Source organism: Echiichthys vipera (assembly GCF_963691815.1).
Source record: "Echiichthys vipera genome assembly, chromosome: 11".
Lineage (NCBI taxonomy): Eukaryota > Metazoa > Chordata > Actinopteri > Perciformes > Trachinidae > Echiichthys > Echiichthys vipera.
Window position 1 is genome coordinate 17737011 of NC_139836.1, and position 20622 is coordinate 17757632.

At 40.6% G+C, this 20622-nt stretch overlaps 1 protein-coding gene across 1 annotated transcript; it reads left to right on the forward strand.

Moving 5' to 3' along the window:
• Positions 1–28: 28 nt before the first annotated feature.
• zfand4 (zinc finger, AN1-type domain 4) lies at positions 29–15150 on the forward strand. The gene is made up of 10 exons (XM_083923373.1): positions 29–325; positions 2254–2564; positions 4294–4369; positions 5772–5839; positions 6003–6189; positions 6559–6703; positions 7166–8407; positions 9622–9676; positions 13273–13390; positions 14137–15150. The coding sequence occupies exons 2-10, from the start codon at positions 2381–2383 to the stop codon at positions 14270–14272; spliced, it is 2211 nt and encodes a 736-aa protein (XP_083779499.1). The 5' UTR covers positions 29–325; positions 2254–2380; the 3' UTR covers positions 14273–15150.
• Positions 15151–20622: the final 5472 nt, after the last annotated feature.

The following is a 20622-nucleotide window of genomic DNA, read 5'->3' on the forward strand; positions in this document are numbered from 1 at the left end:
AGCCGCCTTTGACAGGTAGGATGTCGCCAAAAAGTGGACCACGGCCACCGACGACCGTCCACAGTGTACCTCGGTCCGTTTGTAGTTTTTAGGGTTAAATGCGATGGACTAATAGTTAGATATGAAGTGAACATTACCCTCGACAGCTACAGCGGACTGCAGAGGACTGAAGCCCGTGGATGTAGCCCGGCGGTCTGCTAACAGCTCACGACTGAGAGAGGTAGCCATTGTTTGAGTTGTTGGCTAACATGACAACGGAAGCTAACATTAGCAGCGTCGGCTAGACGGGCTTCACCACCGTCTTATTGTAGAAGAAAGCCTACTGGTAAGCAGGTTTAAATAATACAATGCTTATGTTTTAAACGACATTGTGAAAACTGGGATGCACAACATCCATAATGATTGGGTGACCGTTCTTTGCTAAAGTTAGCGAGACGATTTCCATTCATCTCTATTTTCGGCAGCTAACGTTAGCTTTAGCTTAGTAGTTAACGGTAACCTAGGTAATCTTAATTCGCCGACATGGCTCGTGGTTTCTACTGTGGTATCCATGGTTACCATCAAAAAGGTTAAATGTAGTCAGAGGCAGTCTGCGTAACGTTATGGCGTCGTCTGTTTTCTTCAGAGGAGGCCTGTTATGGCACCCCGTTAAGTCTCTGAATGGGTTCACTTCAGGCCTTGTATTCATAACATTAGTATATACAAGGCAAGTGGATTTGTATCGCACCTTTCAATTTAAAGTTCTTTACATAAAACATTAAAAGCATTAGATAGAAACACATAGCACAGTTCATGCAAAACAAATATAAACAGATAAAACCATGAAGATTAAAGGAATAGCAGTCACAGTGCAGAATCAGCAATTCATAATAATAAATTGTTCTGTTTTCTGAAAGGCAGGGCAAACAGAAAAGTCTTCAGTCTTTTAAAAGAAAGAGTTGAGACTTGCAGCAGACCTGCAATTTTTCTGGGAGTTTGTTCCAGATATGTGGAGCATAAAAAGTGAACGCTGCCTCTCCATGTTTAGTTCTGATTCTGGGGACACAGAGCAGACAGATCTGAGAGGTGTTGATGTTGAAGCCAGTGTAAGGATCTGATTCATCTTCAGTATTGTACACATCATTGTGGGCATGTGTGATTACTTAAGCTCCTTCCAGGCCCCAGTAACATGGAATAAAGTGCAAGATCTCTATTTAAAAGGTCAGTGTTTAATATGTGTTCTTCACAGCATCTTGTGGACAACTGTGCTCCTAAACTAAAAGGGACAAGATAATATGTAATAGCCATATTTTCTGCATCAGTCTCAAAAAAAAGAAATATTCTAAGTAGAAATACTGCAACTTATAATAGTTTGTTGTGTCTGCGTTTCAGTGATATTAGGCTTGTACACGTAAGCCTAAGTGTCATGCGTTATACGACATAACATTATTTCAGATGTTGAATTTAGCTGGTCTTTCAGAATATTCTTTCAGAATAAATAGAAGCATCATTTAATTAACCTGCCTCTCATGCAGATTAAATTTTGATGTTTGATGATAGTGAGTCAAGTGACACAAGAGGTGATCTGTCAAAGGCTGTGGTCAGGCACCGGACACTTCATACCACTGATGGGCTTATGTAACACACCTGATCCTCTTGAGTTTTGGCCAGGACGTTAAATGCTGCACTGAATTTTTTATGAGGGTTGCACATGTCTGCTGCCACTGATACATGCCCCTCTAAAATGATTCCTCCTCAATGTAAAACCTACTACAAAACAGGTTCAGTCTCAGCAGACAGTTTTCTTTTATTACATACTCTGTTACCATTGGTCCATCCTGTTTGTGTTACCTACAAAACTACCTCATCAGGTTCATAACTCATCGATAGCAGAAGTGTCACCTACAGTTGTGCAGTGTTCCCATATATATATATATATATATATATATATATATTACAATTTTTGTTGCCACTAAATAGATGTTCCCACACCCAAAAATATATTTTTCTGCACTAAAATGCAATTGAATACATGGATAGATTGAAATTATGTCAAAATGTTAATTTTATGTGCATAAAAAAATGGCTATCAAAAGGTTAACGTTTTGAGTGCAATATGAATACTGAGCCAACTTGCAAATGTGAGATTTCCCAGCGCAGACTAGTGCACACTCTAATTTCTATAACTGTGAGGCATAGACAGTATATTTAAAGCATTGGATTGCAGGGGCAAAAAATGATTAAACTCATCAAAACTTTTGTTTCTAACAACAGCTGGGGTCATCTTGCATGATGTGTGACGGTCGTGAGGATAGTGAGCAGTGCCTGTCCCGGTCTCCCTCATCGTGGGCCAGCCCTCCCATTTAAACATATCCTGAAGTCTCTCTCCCAACCTGCCACGATGACCGACAGGAAGGAGCCACCCTTCTTTAATGATGACAGTGTCGGAGCCTTTCACTATAAGCTCCCTTTCTATGACACTATGGAGCTCTTCATAGAGACCCTGACAGGGACCTGCTTTGAGCTGCGAGTGTTGCCCTTTGAGGCTGTCATTTCAGTAAAGGCAAAGATCCAGAGGCTGGAAGGTACAAAGCACACACATGTAGTTTGCATGTTTTATTCGCCTGTTAGGAAATACTTTGAAAGTCAGGATGTTGAACTGATTGAGCCAGCAAGCGGTATCAATAATTTTATAGTCTGTAACAGTGTTCGATCTTCCGAGGTGTGCTGCTCTTTGAAGTCACTTGTGGTGTTTGTGCTGTTGGCTTGGATCAGTGCTGCTTACCAGGCTAAATGTAACTTAGTGGGGGAAAAAATTGGCTACACTAAGTTTAGAGCACTAAGATCTATACACCTTGATCAGTGTTGTGTAGTGCTGTCAGTTGTATTTCAAGCAATTGTGTGTTGGTAAAAATGAAATATTTGATCTATATATGCAAAATGAAGTGTATACCAGAGTCTGCCCTTTTTTTCAATCAGTGGTTGCACAACTTGTATAATGTACTGTCACTCGCACTATTGCATACATTGCCATTGTTGTTCTCCTTGTTTAACAAAATGGAGGAAACTAGTGAGTCGTGCTAAATCACAACACCGAACCATCTTAGAAGACACGCAAAATTGGAAAAGGGTCGGGCTGTCTTCAACAATCTCATAATATTACTACAAGAAATCTATGGACTTATACCTGTTGGCTTATCTTGCAAGTGAGGCAGCTGACACATCATGAATGAACGCAGCATACAGGCTTTCCCCCAGGAAAGTGGTTAAGTATGCTGGCAAGTGGCAAGTGTCTTTTGACAGGGGCACGGCGTGGGCCACAGTCTGATGGCAGCATTAAAGTAGAGCTCTTTAGATTTTATGGTTACAGAATCATGAACCGAATCACAAATTTGAGAATATAAAAAAGTTGTAACACAGATTCTGTAGGGGCCTACATTAAGTCAGTGCTGAAAGATTATTGAAGATTTGAAAATATGACTGTCTCTTTCCAACCAAGCCACCCCACTGTAACAGTAGCTTCAAAAGAACTGGGAAATACATTAAAAAAAAATCCCAGATGTTAGGCCCTTTGTGCCACTGTACTTGCAATACAATGGGGGAAACCTTTGGTTGTCCTCTAAGGTTGCATGTTTTTGTAGATCAAGATGACCTTTCATATCTACATTCTTTCCTGCAGTTTTCAGTTTTGGTCAGAAAGGCCTCTCTGTGTTCTGTGTGGGCAGAGGTGTGTTAGCTAAGCCAAGTGTGTTTGTGATGGAGCAAACCACTCTGCAATGAAAGGATCACTGCTCACTCAAACACTGGCTCACCTCCAGCGGCAGGTCAGCGGGTTCACTCATTGTGGCAGCAGAGAGCTTCCTGACAATGCATACACTCCATCTCATTTCAAGGAGTAGCTTTAGAGAGCCTTTGTATTCATTAGGCTGTCATCCCTCAACTGGAGTCATTTTATTTAAGCTTAGTTTGCTATATTAGATACAATATTGACATAAATGAGTCAAACTAACCTCATGTATTTGACAGTTTTAGCTGTCAGAAGAGCTGTCTATGTGGCAAGGTACACTGTAGCACATCAACAAGTTTCTTTTAGTTAACAGATGAAATATGTTCTGGGGTTTACCCTTTTGCAGTAATTACATAGTTCTGTCTTTAGGGGGCAGACATGAATAATTTTTCAGTGGTGCAGGATGCTTCTGTAGGCAGCATTTCCATCTTGCCTGTCAGATTAGTGACCTTATGTATGAAATATGAACAGGTCCTTGTCAACTTTGCTTCTTTTCTTTCTCATCCTCTCTCTGACTGTCTGTAAAGGTATCCCTGTTGCCCAGCAACATCTTATCTGGAACAATCTGGAGCTAGATGATGAACATTGTCTACATGACTATGGGTAAATCTATTCCTGCCGACCCTTTCTGTCCTGCACTGACATTGATGCAAAATCATTCAGACAACAGCTTGTTAGAGCAATTATTAGCAATATGTTTGGAAACATCCAGTGTACATCTAGTCATTTGCATGTGCATGTTTTTCAAGCCTTTCGTCTTCAGTTGTGACTTAGTCTTAATTCAGTTGAACATATTGTAAATGAGCCAGAGATATAGAGGCAGATGAGACAAGAGACACAGAGGTCATATTTTGAGAGCTTGCTTCTTTGCTCTAGTCAGTTTATGAGATGCAGACCTCACCCTTCAGTGCTCTGCTGGCTGCAGATGGTGATATTGTTATGAATGCTTGTCACTTAATTTTCCACATGAACAGCCTCTGTGGAGTCTTGCATCACACAGCAATGCACTTTTGAAGTTTTAGAGGGATAGAGCAGGCAATGAAACATCTGCTCATCAGAGACAAATGTTCCAGTGGAATTCCCAGTTGTGCACTTAAGTTAATCTGGAAATCATTCTGACCCTTAAACCCAGTTCAGACCAAAGATTCGCGACACAACTGTTTTAAACGTCGCAGGTCAAAGTTGCAGCGGTGTGAACTGAAACCATCTCGTTGCGAATCTAGCCGGCTGATGTCGTCACCAGCGATTCAACTTGTCAAATCGCCAGACACTGGTTTTAGAACGTAACATACGTCACCTGTTGCAACATCCAATCAAGTCTTAGCAAAGTCCACTGGTCAAGTCACTTAGAGACTGTCAGCCGGTGGAAAAGGCTGAACGGATGCTCAACTAGCGTGTGTGAGAGAGAGAGACAGAGAGCTAGAGAAAAAGAGACGGGGAGAGAGAGGGTTGAGTGAGCAATACAATGAATGAGAGCGAGCGCAGTAATCCAGAACAAAGCAGTGAATCAGGGAAATAAAACAGTATTTTCTGTTTCATCTCTATAGAAATGCAGCTGTAGCGAGTATCTCACTATCTCACTATCTCCGTCCTCATTTATATTTCACAATGCTACAAATTATATCAAGCTACGAAAAAAAGCCTGCAAAGCCGGAGGTTAGAACAGAAGTACACAGAGGCATTGCTATGGAGATGATACACAGTCTTGTCCCGTCGCATTGGTCTGAACGGGCAAGTTTTAGAACATTGCAGACCTGCACGATGCAGTAGTTGCAAGATTCAACTCGTGTTGCAAATCTTTGGTCTGAACTCGGCTTTCGAGTGCTGTTTACTTTTTATCAGAGCATCTTCTCTCTGCCTCAGGACTAAAGTGTTTTACACTGAATGTAGATAGGTTATCTACTGTTATTTCCTTCTCTCATTATAATTACATACACTGGGGAATGGGTTACAATACGCTTCAATTATTCAGTTGTATTGATCATCGGTCTGATTTTGTTTGCAGAATTGCAGAGGGCTGCACTTTGAAACTGGTCTTAGCAATGAGGGGAGGCCCAATTAACACCAGGAGAGGTAAGGAAAAGACCAAAGAACTGCACAGTCACAGGTGGGAACGTGTGGTTTTACATAGTATCAATATATAGATTTTTAGTTGCGTCCTTAACACATTAGGGAATTTAAATATATTTTTATTCTTTCCAGTTTTAACCACAGAACCCCCTCTATTCTTTTTCAGTAACCATGGAGGATCCTATGAAAGAGGTGACTGACCTGATGGAGAGCACAAAGGAGGAGGGTTGGGAGAAAAGCCTGGCCAACAAGCAGGTTACGTTTGTGGTCTATCGTGAAAATGACCAGCTAAACTTCTTCCGAGTGGTCGACAGGGGAGATGGCACCCTGACCCCTCTGTCTGATTCTCTGGGGTCGGTATTTTCTCTTAATATCCTTGTTGTTTTTAAGCATTATTATTATTATTTTAATTATCTGTCTAAATACTGAAACTATGCATATAAAAGGAACATGGTCAGGGGTTCGTTCACATTGGTCGTCATAAAAGATACATTAAAAATAACATCAATATAAATAGATACTAACGCATTAGGTTTTGAGTATTAAGAATGGTGCAAGAGGCACAAGTGAGCAACAAACAGGATATATAAGTGAAATTATCTAACTATACAACCAATGTGGAGTTGAGTACTTATCATTTATTATCAGTGGTATTTGTGGCAGGGCCACTGAAGAGACTGCCGACGACTTTGTTCACTGTTTCTGCCTCGTATATTTTCCAGTGGTGGCTCTGTGTACAACGTGTGTGCAGAGGAGGAAGATGGAGAGAGTTCTGCAGCTGCACAGCAAAGCCTTGAGAACTTCATCACCATGAACAAAATGAAGCTACTCAAAGCCAAGATGGAGGACATGAACCTCAACAAGAAGGTTGGAAGCTACTGGGATCACAGAAACCTATTCCTATTAGAAAGTGCAAATGTGGCCTCCACATGTTAATTTTCACACCATTTAAATGTAGACACGTTATAAAAAAGTGCCATGGCCCCCTTTCTGTGAATATTTTTTTTTGTCAATGAAATAATGAAACTAGATTATGCCTAATATTATCATCGCATAGAATCCTTGTCATAATCAGACTAAAAATGGTAGCCTGCAGCCATTTTGCATAATGCAGATGTACTGCACCAAACACTAATTTGCATGCGTTTGTACGAGGATGCATTAAACTGTACTGGCTCTTTACAAATCTTTATGCTTCTAATTAATTCATACAAGCATCTTAAATCAAGAAATAAGATAACATGATTTTATAATTTAACAGAATGGGAAAAATTCTGAGAAAAGAGTGCTGTGATATAATCGGTCTTTCTCTGTGTCTCTGTCCTTCAGCCGAAGAAGTCGGCAATGGTAAAACCACGGCCCCCTGTCAGCCCACATCCCTGCAGTGGCTCTCTAGGACTTCCCACCACACGACACCATCAGCGACTCTTTCGTTCGCTCCCCCAGATTAACCAGCCTTGGCAATCCAATGCACAACTACCTCCAATCGCAGACCATGAATCCATAGACCCCTCTTCGCCCTCTGCTGCTGCAACCTCTGCCCACTTTTCTATCCCTAGACGACCCCCTCCTTCTTTCTCTTCACCTACTTGTTATATGCTTCAGGAGGAGGAAACATGGGAGACGTGCTCACCATATGCAAAGATCCGGCCCCCTCCCAAAGTGTCCCGGTTGGACATCGGCAGCACCAGGCTGATGAGGGACTGTGTGTACCCTCAGCTCCCTCCGCTGTGTATCAGGGGACCACCTGAAGCCACCTTTGATCCAGCTGAGCCTGCAGGGGAGGCAGTCGGGCTGAGTTTGTTAGAGGAAGCTCCTGGGCTGGTGGTGCCGGCACAACCTGGCGCTACATTCGGGGAACTGTTAGACCCTCTGAGCCTGGATGTGTCCACCCAGCCAGAGGGAGGTCGTCTACCCCTTGAGGTTGGGGGTGAGCACCAGTTGCCGCTCTCCCCCTCCCCACTCAGTACCTGGACACTTGGGACAAGTGATACTTTCACCAGCAGAGGTGATAGGACACAGCTAAGCTCACCATTTCATATCAGTACCCCCTCTCCAATGCCCATCTCCACCTCACCATCCTCTTCTACCAGACGGTTGCCTCAGGCTTTTGATTCCACTCTCTCCTGTTTACAGCCAAACCTTCAAGCACAATCCTCAGCACAAGTGAAGCCAGGCAACACATCTCCTCACCCCTTCACCACCTCTTCAACTCATCCACCACACATTCGTGGTGTTAAAGTGGAGTCACCTGGCAAGTGGCCAGAGCTGATCTCCAAGAGGGAAGCAAGAGGCATCACTAAGATGGCCAACCAAGCCTGTAAGGAGCCGCTGGGTTCCCTGAACAACTCTGAACTCTTGGCTTCTCTCTCTACAAGGGCTCCAGACAGCAGCAACAGCAGGGACAGCCTTGGAGAGAGTCTGGGTCTCACACTGGCATTGCCTCCTGCCACTGCCTCAGGGCCAGGCAGTCTTGCCTCCAGGCTGCCATCCATCCCAAATAACAGGCTCCTTCAGGGTGATCTGATAAGACAAATGTCACCGTTACACCGAGCAGCAGCCTCTTACATGGTGAGTACAGAGAGGTGTCAGTGTTTGCTGCTCAGATCGAATTTGTAGAATAGTTTTTAATCCTCAATTTGTGGTATATTCTTTTTAGAATTCAAATATTTCAGTATATGTAAGTTTTTTTAAACAGTGTATTCTGGTTATTGCTATCACCTTAATTTGAGTAGTAGTGCTTGTTGGTACAGTCTATGCTCATCCCAGCCCATAAAGGTAGCAGATGCTTAAAAGTGAAGGAGTGGGTCATGTGAATATTTATTTATTTTTTTTTTTTTTGCTATGATTGTCACAGAAATGTCTTGATATATATATGAAGAAGATCTCAATTATGTTAATCACAGTGCTTCTGCTTCTTGCTCTGTTATTTTTTTAGTAGACCAAATAGATTTTAATAACTGCATTGCACTGTCACTTTTCATTTTCACGGTCATATCAACATGTATCACATTTAGGACTGCAGCTTTTATTATAATTATTCTCATCGTTGACTAGTTCATTAATGAATTCTCTCATTTGGTCTAGAAAAAAAGGGTGAAACATTGTTCCCCAAAGCCCAAGATGACATTGTCAAATGTCTTGTTTTGTCCGCAACTCAAGTAAACTCAAAAGTACCCAAGTAAAGAAACCAGAAAATACAAATTTTTAAGAAGCAGGAATTAGAGAATTTAGTTTTTTTTTTTTCTTTAATCGGTCAAACCTATTAATCAATTATCTAAATAGTTGCAGATTCATTTAGTAGATGACAATGAATCAATTTATCTTTGCCGTTCTAATCATATTTGCAGCATTACACATTCATTGTCATTGTCCCAGCTTTGTAAATAAGTTAGATGCACAAGGAGAAATGCAAACATTAGTTATGATTGATGGAAAACAGTTATTCGTTTTATACCTATTTTATACCAGTCATTTCTGAGTCTGCTTTGGTAGCATGCAGATAAGCTTTTTGTTATTATTTAATCTGACTATTTATGGAGAAGCTGTCTCTCAACTTAAACTCCATTCTCGCCTCTCAATTTCCTAATCTGACTTTAACCAATGACTTAATGCCAGAAATCCCAAAATATTCGCTGTCGTCAGACAGATAGCTGACTGGTTCCAAGACTGCTTCACCAGTAATAACTGCTATTTTCCAGCACCACATGGAGTAAAAATAAAGATTTTTCTCAACGCAAAAGCACTGGAATTGTTTTATTGATTTCATGTTGCTTTTTTCTCAGGCCACCAACACTCTTGCATCAGCTGGACAAGTCATGACTTCATTCGGGAGAATAGGTAAGGGGCACGCACAAACACCTTTAAGTTTTCAAAAAGCACTAGCACATAAATCAAGTGTTGCTTTGTAGTGGGGGGATTGCACATTTGAGTTGTGGTCTTTACAGCCATTAGAGCGCATTGTAGTCAGTGCAATGGCTCTGAACTAAGATGCAGTTGTTGAGAGGTGCAGTTACATACAGAGAGGATGACATTTTATCAGTTGTTCTCAACCTTTTTTGAGCAACACCCTTGCAGTGAATTGTGTACCCTACATTTTTATTGGTTATTGAACTGTTAACCCGCGAACTTGGGTTATGTTTATCGGCGTTACTAAAGAGATCATGAGGATAGCTGGTGTAGCGTGAGTCCGGGCGTGTGCAGGACCGTACTGCGCTGTATGATCACTGCTACACTGAGCATAGATAAACAGTAAAATGGAGCTGACAGTAGAGGGGTTAGAAACCCATAAATGAAAATAGGCTATTTAATTCAGGTAGCCTATTTTTGAACCAAAAAGATTTGAAAGACTATTAAAGTTTGTGCACCGCAAAGGTGTTAAACATTTATTATTACTACAACTGCAGAAACTGTACAAACAGAAGGCACCTGGTCCGCGCGTGCGGGCCAAGAATTTATTGATGGTGGTCAAAGAATCAACTGAAAATGGCATTCCACTACCCAACTAACGAAAACGTCAGTCTCTACTTTCAACTGCATTTTCACATTGAGTTGTGAACGGAATAAATAATATCTACAGAAAATATTTTGGTATTGAAGTGGGCTTCTAAAATAAATTCAGAGATCCTTAGTATGCTGACTGTGGTGTTCACATGAGTCATTCAAAAAAAGATGAATTTAATCCTTTAAAAGATTAATTTTAGAGGCACTTGGCAGTAATTACAGCTTCTGGGCGTTTTGGGGTTGCCTTTATCGGCTTTACACTGCCACACTTAGTGTTTGTCTCATTCTTCCACAAAGATAACCACAAGCGCTGTCAGAATATGTGGGACTCTAGATTTAAGTCTGACTCTGTGAGTGGCCTCGCTACTCCATTATTGTCCTGACTGTGTTGTTGCTGAAAATTGAGTCATCCTTCCCCTCAGATTGCATGTGGAGGAGATGCCACTAAGATCAATCTGATCATAAGTATAAAAATGCACACAGTATGCAAATGAGGCATTTTTTGTATTTTGGTTTTGTTGCTGAAAATGGGTTCTCACCCCATTGGATAATGTTTCAGTAAAATTTGGATGTCCCTAACTGCTCTGTAAAAACTAGTTGCTAATGTTTTATTTTCTACGTCTGTAATTTCCTAATTATTTCCAAGAGGTTCCCTGGAAATAACTGTGTAATTTGGTGCTAATTTCAGTGCAGGTAGAGACAGTCCAGACCTCTGAATGAACTTCTATTGGTCTGTAATGCAGATCTAATGTTCATAGAAACCCATTGTGCTCCAGGTACCTGAGCTTTGACAAACTCTCAATAGCCGTCTTTCCATTATCATGCCACTAGGGCTATCTTTGAGTGTGTTAATGGCATTGCGTCGCAGAACAAAGACCATGGACCTTTCTACTATCGAGCCAATAGCCCCACAGTATTTCTCTAAAACCTGCCCATAAGATCACACCACAGAGACTAAACAGACTCAGACTCCTGTTGTTTAAAATAGCCATACTGGAACCAAAGCAGTCACTTTAACATCTGGTGTTCAGGTGAAACCTTTCCACTGTTTAGCTAGCTGTTGATACACTTAAATCACGTATGACTTTAATGATGCCTAAAGAAATACTTTTTATATTGGCTGAAACATGATTTAAGATAATTCTGTGTTAATTTTATCAACATGACCATGTGAATAAACAATGTTTCCCAGATAATGCTCATCTGCCATAACAATGCAATTTACACCTTATTATAAACATATTATTTATTCATTTATTATTTATCTGCCCAGACAGTGAGCAGAGCCCTCATGTCCATGTTTGACCAATACTTTACTATAATACTATACAATACTAATTGTTTTTTTTCGGCTTCTTTAGCGATAATGAAAAATAAGATGCTACACATGTCTCCCTGCCTTTAGACTCTCAATTCTGACTAAGGTCATGTTGCTTGGCTCATGGTTAAATGGTGAGCCATATTCACCTGGAAACTGGCCCGGACGCAATTTTAGACCGGAAGTGGCAGTGGAAAGTGACCAAAGCGTCCCCGTGTTTGGTGTGGTAGAGGAAAGGCGGCTATTGTGCTCCATTGAAAGATTGGATCAGTGACTGAAATGCAGAGCAACACAAACAACACACAGTCAGGGACATTGTTAAAGACATCAACACTTACAGCAAGTGAGATACATTTAACCTACAAGAAAGGTACCTTTCTGTGCAATATGTCTCGCAGCCCTGGGTTACACATATCAGATCAGTATTAAATGAGTTGGATTAGGATTGAGAGCGAAGAAAACTTGAATTGGACAACAGCAAATTAAATGAAATCAAATTCTTGTTAGGTATACTAAATAAGAGAATTTGAAAAATGTGCTTGGGTCTGAATAGATTTGAACCCATAGTTATGTCCGTTTGGCAGCAGATTAAAGTGCACACAACAAATAAAAATCCAATCCCACGCCCAGCTTCCTCTACCGTCATCACAGAGCTGTCAGTTTTATCTGTATGTTCCTGTATCCCCACGGCTCACAAACCCTGCCCGAGCTGCATGCTTCCACAGACACAATTATCACGGGTACAAGCTGACATAAACCGGTGTTCCCTGACTTAGTATATTAATGGTTTGTTTTGGAATACATTTTCTAAATTTGCGGCAGGCTAATGGTTCATATTACCTGAACCATTTCAATAATAGCAGCGTCACAAATTTACTGCTGTTTAGTATTTAGTTTGATTGACTACAATTATTGTGTTAAAGTGCACACTTCATCATTAACCAGGCTTGAAAGTAATTGTCTGAACTAACAAAAAAACTCTGTATAAAAAGACATGACAGTTTGAACACTGTTTTTTTTCCTTTGGGTATAAAATGACAGACATTAAGCAGACATAATGCATGATTTAGAAGCACTCTCCTTGTGCTCAATGAAATGGCATTAAAAAGAAACTTTGGCAAAACAAAGTAAAGTGGTGGAGACTGACAGGTTGTTTAGAAATGTGCAGTGAGCATATTGCATTTCTGGCTACACACCAGTTTGTGATTTCACAGCAGGTGTTTTGCCTTTTGACAGCTGGTGCAAATGGCTGCTTTGACATCATTGCTGGGGTTTGGTACGAAGTACAACATGACTGACAATACTGAATAGAGAAGTGCAGTGTTCCTCCCTTAGGGGATTCTTTGTTGATCTAACCCTCTAGGGCATCGGGAAGACTCGTGAATCTAGCTAGAGCAAATTAGAAGTCTGTGAAATGTTGAAGAAAGTTATAGAAATTAAATTAAAGCAAATGTTGTAAAAATGTTCCTAAAATCTACAGTTATTCTGTGGGCAGACAACAGGGACTTTTGAAACTGCATCAATTATAGAAGAGAGGTGGGATGTGTAGATCAATACTAACTTATTCCACATCGGCTCCTGCAAAGTAAATAATAAATATTTCTCCTTTTCCCAGGCACTTCAACGTACCACCTTCCTCCAGTCAAGGCTCCCATAGGCAGCAAGAAGAAAAGCTCAAAGCATTGCTTCCTCTGTGGCAAGAAAACCGGCCTGGCCACCAGCTACGAGTGCAGGTACAAGTGCCTCCAGTATTTGCCACTTGCAGTCACTCACGCACTCGCTTGTCTCCAAATCCAATCTCTCCCTATTTGTCATTCTTGTCATTGAAGCAGCCTTTAAAGTAGAAAATGGTTTTAGCCTAGTCCCTCTTTTTCTCTCAGCCATCTCTCCAGTGAAAACATGTCTCTGTTCACTGCTTGTTCTGCCACAAGTTGTTAGCGTTATCAAAGTTTCTCTCTACAACATCATTCTGGATCACTTCCCTCTCTCGGGGCTTGTCCGGGTGTACACCCTGACTCTGATGCAACAGTATGTAATTTAGAGCACCCAACTGTTCAAAAGACCTACTGATGCTTCTATGATTAAAATAGCGATATAATTTACTCAATATAAGTGTTCCTAAATGAAATAATTTACAGATAGTAAGTTGTAGAAATAGTGTCGCTCATTTAAATAATGGGCTGGAATGAGTAGAGAAATTAGAGCACATAGAGGAGACTTTCTGTCTAAGAAAAGTATGCTATAGATGAGTTTAAATAGGGAGGGAGTAATGTGACATTTATTCAGTATGTAGGATATGTTCTTTCATACTCCACAGAATAGCCTGATAATTGAGCCGATGATGTTTGCTGATGGAGAAACTGAGTGTTTCTATTAGCCTACTGTGAGCTCGCTCAAGCAACATACTATACATATTTAAAGCATTGTTTCTAGATCTTTGCATCAATAACAAAATATCGGTTTTATTTCAATCTTTTAGGTGTGGTCACAACTTCTGTGCCACCCACCGCTACGCAGAAGCGCATGGCTGCACTTACGACTACAAGAGTGCCGGACGGAGATTTTTACAAGAGACCAACCCTCTCATCAGTGCTCCCAAGCTGCCCAAGATCTAGACCCGACAACTCTCTCCTCAAACTAACTGAATGGATTAGATTCTGCAACGTCATTTCTAGCAGAAAGAAGGAACTTTTTCACCACTGTGTGCTTTTTTTATCAGCCAAGATTGCTAAAAAAAATAAATTCTGTAAAGCCAAGTGTGTACAAAGAAGAGAAAATTGAAATGGAAGAAATTAATTATCACTTTTTGACAATGTGAAGACGTTTATCCCTTTTATCTGTTGTAGGACTTTGAGCTGCGCCCGCCACTGTGTTCAGCGCAAGTTGGCTAGGATGTTCGGGGAGCTCATGGCATTTTCCTCGGCGCAGAGACTTGTCATTGTGGCGTGACGCAAGCTATTGGAAATCATTCATTCAAGAGCGCAGCTGTTCCGTTGATGCGTCCGGTCTGAAAGGACCATTACGTTGTTCTTTTGCAATTGTGTAAAACAAACAAAACAAACAAAAAAAAAACCCTGTGCTTGTATTTAGGTAGTTTTTTGCTAAATATATCTGCTGCACATTCAGACATATTATTTTTAGTTTTGTCAGCCTAAAGATAGGACCGCTGATGACTTCTCATTCGACAAGTCTCTGACAGATGCACTTTAGAACTATCATATTTATATGTTTGACTTTCCTTATTGTGGAGGGGAGGACACTTACATTTCTGTGTTTGTCTTATGAAGTGTTTTAAGTCATCCAGATTTTTATGTTCTTCACCTGCAGACATCTTTCTTACATGGGCACATACATACCAGGATCACTAATACTATCTTTCTTAAAAGAGAACAGTACACGCATTTATTGATGAAATTCTTAATATTTATTATCAATGAATAGTATTTTATTTAAATAAAGGTTGTTTTTAAAATAGCAGGTATGCAATGTGTGTAGGTGTGAATGTCAGTTGTAATCTGTAATCCTATCAAGTTAACTGTATTAGGATTTTGGGTGGGGGTGGGGGGCCTTTTATGGTATTTATGATGTGTCTAAAAGTAAGGTGGTTGCCATAAAAAATCTTTTGTAAGTCTTTTTTTATTGCTCAGCTGTGGCAAAAAAAAACTTTAAAGGCTGTTATAGTATCTACAGGGTTTTGATCTAATAAAGTTTCTTCCCATACATACTTTGTAGCACTGACTCGCATCATTACGTCCAACACCAAATTATATTTCCAATTGATAGTCCTGCTGTCGTTACTTACTGTATTTCTTTGTAGTGTCTTCAAATCTTGCTGTTTTGGTTCCTCATTATTTGTACATTGAATGTTTGACATTTGCTGCTCCCCCTCCTCATATTTCTGTGAAGTAGATGAGAAACTGTTTGTGTTTGTTACCTTAAGTAACCTGTCCTCCTGACACAGATCCTCGGCTAATTATTTAGCAACAAGCTGAAATAGTTTTTGCACCTGTTGAATATTCAGATTCATATATATATAAAAAATCCTCTCAGCCCCCGCGGGTGGTTGACCCTTTCTCTAAGCTCAGGTCCTCTACCAGAGGCCAGGGAGCTTGATGGTTCTGCGCAGTATTTTTGCTGTTACGAGCACTGCACTATTCTGGACCGAGATGTCCAAAGTTGTTCCAGGAATCTGCTGTAGCTCTCTCCAGCTCCTCTCCTAGCCCTTGGTACTTTTCAAGTTTCTCGTGTTCCTTTTTGCGGATGTTCCCATTGCTTGGTAACGCCACATCCACCACCACGGCTTTCCTTTGTCCTTTATCCACCACCACGATATCTGATTGGTTTGTCGTTACCATCCTGTCAGTCTGTATCTGGAAATTTAGGTATTTGGCAGTTGCTGCTTTCCTTGTTGCCTAAACGAGGTTGCCATTTGCCTGTGGTATTCCAAGGTACTGATATTCCAGTACTGGCTATATATATAGACAAACACAGATGCAAAGTACAAATGAGAACACTTTGTGTAATTATAAATTTGTTTTTCTTAGAGTATGTCGGTTCAAATAAAAAGTGGAGGCACTAATTATTATGTCCTCAGCTTTCATTTCTGGTGCTGTTCTTGTGCATCAGACAAACACTGACCTGAGTCAGCCTCAGTGTTTTCAACTTCGCTTTCCTCCATGTTGTTTGGCTTTGATCCAAGATAATTGAGCTTTGCAGAGTATATAGCTGAAGCACTACTTTGCCTCTCCTGGCAAATAAATGTGCCTCAACATGGTACATTTTTTTTTAAGTTGGAGTGAGTTTAAAGGCATCTTCAGATTGTTTCTTCTCCATTGGCCACCACACACAAACAGCTTTTAATTCAGTTTGTTCAATAGACCTTTTCAAAGTTTTAAACAAACATTTTAAATGTGTCCAAATTTGATTCCTGTGGCAGTGAACGTGAATGACATCAGCTGTCAGGAAGTTACCAAGGACCAAGGCTGTTGCTTAGCAATGGAATTCCATTAAAAAGGTCTTTACGTTGATTTAAATAAATCAGTTTGTTGATTTATGACCAAATACCTACAAAACTTATCACATACATTCCCATCAGCCTCAGATGTACTTTGGGCTAGTTAGCAAATGCTGGCATGCTGAACTGCCGTAGGTTGGTGAGCATGATAAATGTTACACTTGCTAAACAACAGCATGGTAGCATTGTCACTGTGAGTATGTTGACGTTAGAATTAAGCTCAAAGCACTGTTGTGCCTAAGTACAGCCTCACAGAGCCGCTAGCATGACTGAATTGTTTTCTTTTCCCCACAAGATTCTAGGGGTTTATTTTAGACGATACACCCACACTTTGGCATCCTCTAACCTTCGCTAATTGAGGGTTACATAAAAAAAAGGGCCATTATGCGTGATTCCTGGTGGTGAACTAAGTCCTCATCACTGTTGCGTGAGTGACCCGAAATTGTGACTATTTTGGACTCCGAAAACACCGAAGACAGATTTCTGGGCTTGAGTCAGATTCGGGCCACCCCCATGAAAGTTCATTACCCAGGCATCTCAGTTTGGACTTGATATCAACACATTAGATGGAATTATTTTCATTATTATAACATAGTGGGATATCCATGTATACAGATTTTGTCTGAGTACTTCATTCGGTTTCCTTCAGCTGTTTCTTTTCCGTGGAACAGTCTTCCAAATGTTCCTGTTCCGCGTGTCACATAACAAACCAATTGCCTATTTTCTACTTTCTGTTTCAGAATTATTCAGCTTGTCTCTTGTAACTCTGCCAAGTTCAGCAAGTCTGTTTTTTTCCACAGGCTGAAAAACAATGCTTTTCTTCCTTTTTCTCTTTTTCTATGGCTTTTAGGAAAATAAATCCAGCTCATTGAGGCTGGCAGTGCAAAAGATACATTTAAAACCAAAATGTGTAAAGTAATGGAAAGGATGTTTGAAAATACAATACATTGTAGGTTAATAATAACCCATTCAATAGCATCACATTAGGACAGCTGAACTGTGCAATGTACCTGAAACTTTAAAGTTGCTTTTGTGTGATTTTGGCCTCTAAAATCCATAAAAGACGCATTTAATCAAACAATCTCCAGTGTGCAGAGTAAGATTTGTAGTGTTGCAATCAGAATCTGCAGTCGTAGCTACTTTCATGATTAAAAAAGAACAAAGTTGACCCTGAAGTTTGCAGACACTTGAATGGTGAGGAACAGTGATCACAAGTTGAAACTAACCCACAGGAATGTGGCAAACAAAGTAATAACCAGAAGTTTAATAGATATCATCATAGCTCATTTTAATGCACCTGAACATAATACCTCAACATACGTTTTCGTCAAGTATTCACAGTATTTTTTCCAAAGGTAGCTACACTTTTAATGGAATCATAACACAATCCTATACCACTTAGTCTAGTCTGTTGTTCTTAATAATATCTGGGCTTTTATGAAATCAGAGTATCAACACTGCTGCTGAGTTATGTGTGATCAGGGCTGCAGGGATCAAAACACAGGACAATCAAGCTCTACCTGTCTGACAGGTTCTCTGTATGAGGTTAGAAGGCAGCACACGCCAAAATAATCTTAACACTTTTGAAAACAGATGGTAAGCTCACTTCATCTTTCCTAAGAACTTTACCATGCAAACAAAATGGGGCCTGTCATGTTGAAACCCTGCTCTTATGCAGCCAGTTTTCTCAGTTAAACTAACACACCTCACTCTAATCTATTTGGGGTAAAACCTGATGTTTATTGGTAGGGTTGGGTACACTAGTCAAACTCTGTGTAAATGACTATGTAAGTATCTCTCTGTGGATGCCCCCCCCCCTTTTTTTTCAAAGCAATATTTGGATTTCTAAAGTCCAGTAAATGCGGCGGAAAAGCTGTTTTCGTATCACCAAGACAGCTGTGTTTTACTTGCATGCTTCTCTGCACATTCAACACAACAAATCACAGCCTAATTCTTCATGCCACACAGCAAGCCAGTCTGTAGCCTATCTCTCTGACGCAGAGACACATGCATGACAACTCGGCAGACTCACTTCTGAGGTGCCCACTTTGTCCAGACAGAGCACAGAGGCTCCGTTGTCCCACCCCAAAGACGGAGTGGCGGACTTTGCATCAGTAATAAGCTCAAACACAATGACAGGTTTCACAGAGATAGAGCCGAGGCTTTGAGTCAACAGAGGAGACATTCCCTAGTTTAATAAGTGAGCCTCTCCAAACATACTGCACTGAGGAGCTCTTTTAGTGTAGTTACAGTACATGGTGTAATTCACTAGAGTCATAAACCTACAGCACACAGCAGACCATTCATAGTCTGAAATAATGACATTGTGCCTGATTACATTAATTGAATTGAATTGAATTGAATTGAACTGAATTGTCTTTATTGTCATTGTACCAGTACAACGTAATTTACAGTACAATCCCTTAAAGTGCAGAAATAATTTAACATTAAAAGCATCAAATAGAATAGACTTGACCTTCAAAAGACACATTTAAAACGACAAGCTTACAAACCAACACACACACACACACACACACACACACACACACACACACACACACACACACACACACACACACACACACACACACACACACACACACACACACACACACACACACACGCACACTGTTGCAGCTTAAGGAGACAAAACAAAAAACAATAGATTGCAGAGACCCTGAGCAAAGATCATCATGTACCATCATAGGTAAAGGCATTTGTGGTGTTAAGCACTGTTATAGCTTTTTGGATAAAAACTGTTCTTAAGTCTATTAGTCCGAGCATTTAGAGACTTGAAACAATAAATCAAAGTGTTGGTGGCCTGGGTGTGACGAATCCCTTAGAATGTTTTTAGCCCTACTAAGACAGCGAGAGCTGGACAGTTCTTCCAGTCTGGAGGTGTATTCTATAGGCTAATAACAAATATATTAGGTAATTTCCATAACATTAAGAAATGTCTATAGGCCTAATTTTTAATACAAATATAATGTTACACATCATCACATCAGCATCTTTAAAGGACGAAACAGCTAGCATAGCTCTGTCTACTCGCAGTACATCTAAAGCTCATGTTAGGAGACAGTAGGATTTTATGTGGTTTGTTTAATGTGTCCAAAAACTAACCTGGTATAAAATTCAACAACAGTTCAAGGTCAGCCTCCTAAGTAACCTCCAGTCTCCATTGGTTGCCTGGCAACTACTCAGAGCTTTGAAATAGTCTGACACATAATAACCCACAGTAACATGGAGAGTAGGGTATTTGTTTTCACACTTTGTTTTTGTACTAGTTAAACAAACAAGATATAGTGTGCTAATTAGTGAGTGTTTGAGGTGTTAGTTGTTTCCTTTGGGCAGAACTAGGCTAGCTACTTCCCCCTGTTATCAGTCTTTGTGCTTGCCGGCCACGCGCCGTTTGGGAGAGTTGGGTTTTTGTAAAGCACGTTTGCACATGTACCAGCATGAGCGTGTACCCTAAAGCACGGGGAAAGGTATGGATGGACAATGTGAGTCTCCATAACAACACTGAGGGGGGTGATTTTTTTGGTACCAGGCTAGTTTTTATTTTCTTAGAGGTTAAAATGTATGAATAACTAGGGGCACGGCCTCTTGGATGACAGCTAGACGTAGGCCTTCATTTCTCCTCGGAGGTATACGTCAGATAGATGGACGTATCTCCCTCCCCCCAACGTCACGTCAATGCCCTTTTTTGGTAAGAGGAAATGAGGCGGAGTCAAAGTCTGAAAAGATGGCGACTCCCAGGGGCGAGTACGATTGGATCAAGTTGAGAGAACGGCCCTCGTGAAGGCTACGTCCATTTTTTAAAGTCAATGCTCTGAGGTATATGTCAGCCAGATGGACGTATCTCCCTTGCCCCGACTTCATGTCAAAGCCCTTTTTTGGTAAGAGGCTCCACCCACTCTTGTTGAAAGTTTGTTTTTTATTTCTATTGCA

Bases quoted from the DNA above. Each gene is read 5' to 3' on its own strand.
- zfand4 (XM_083923373.1), top strand. From the start codon at position 2,381: ATGACCGACAGGAAGGAGCCACCCTTCTTTAATGATGACAGTGTCGGA. The intron at 2,565-4,293 runs GTACAAAGCACA...CTGTCTGTAAAG, and splicing joins AAAGATCCAGAGGCTGGAAG to GTATCCCTGTTGCCCAGCAA. The intron at 9,677-13,272 runs GTAAGGGGCACG...TCCTTTTCCCAG, and splicing joins GACTTCATTCGGGAGAATAG to GCACTTCAACGTACCACCTT.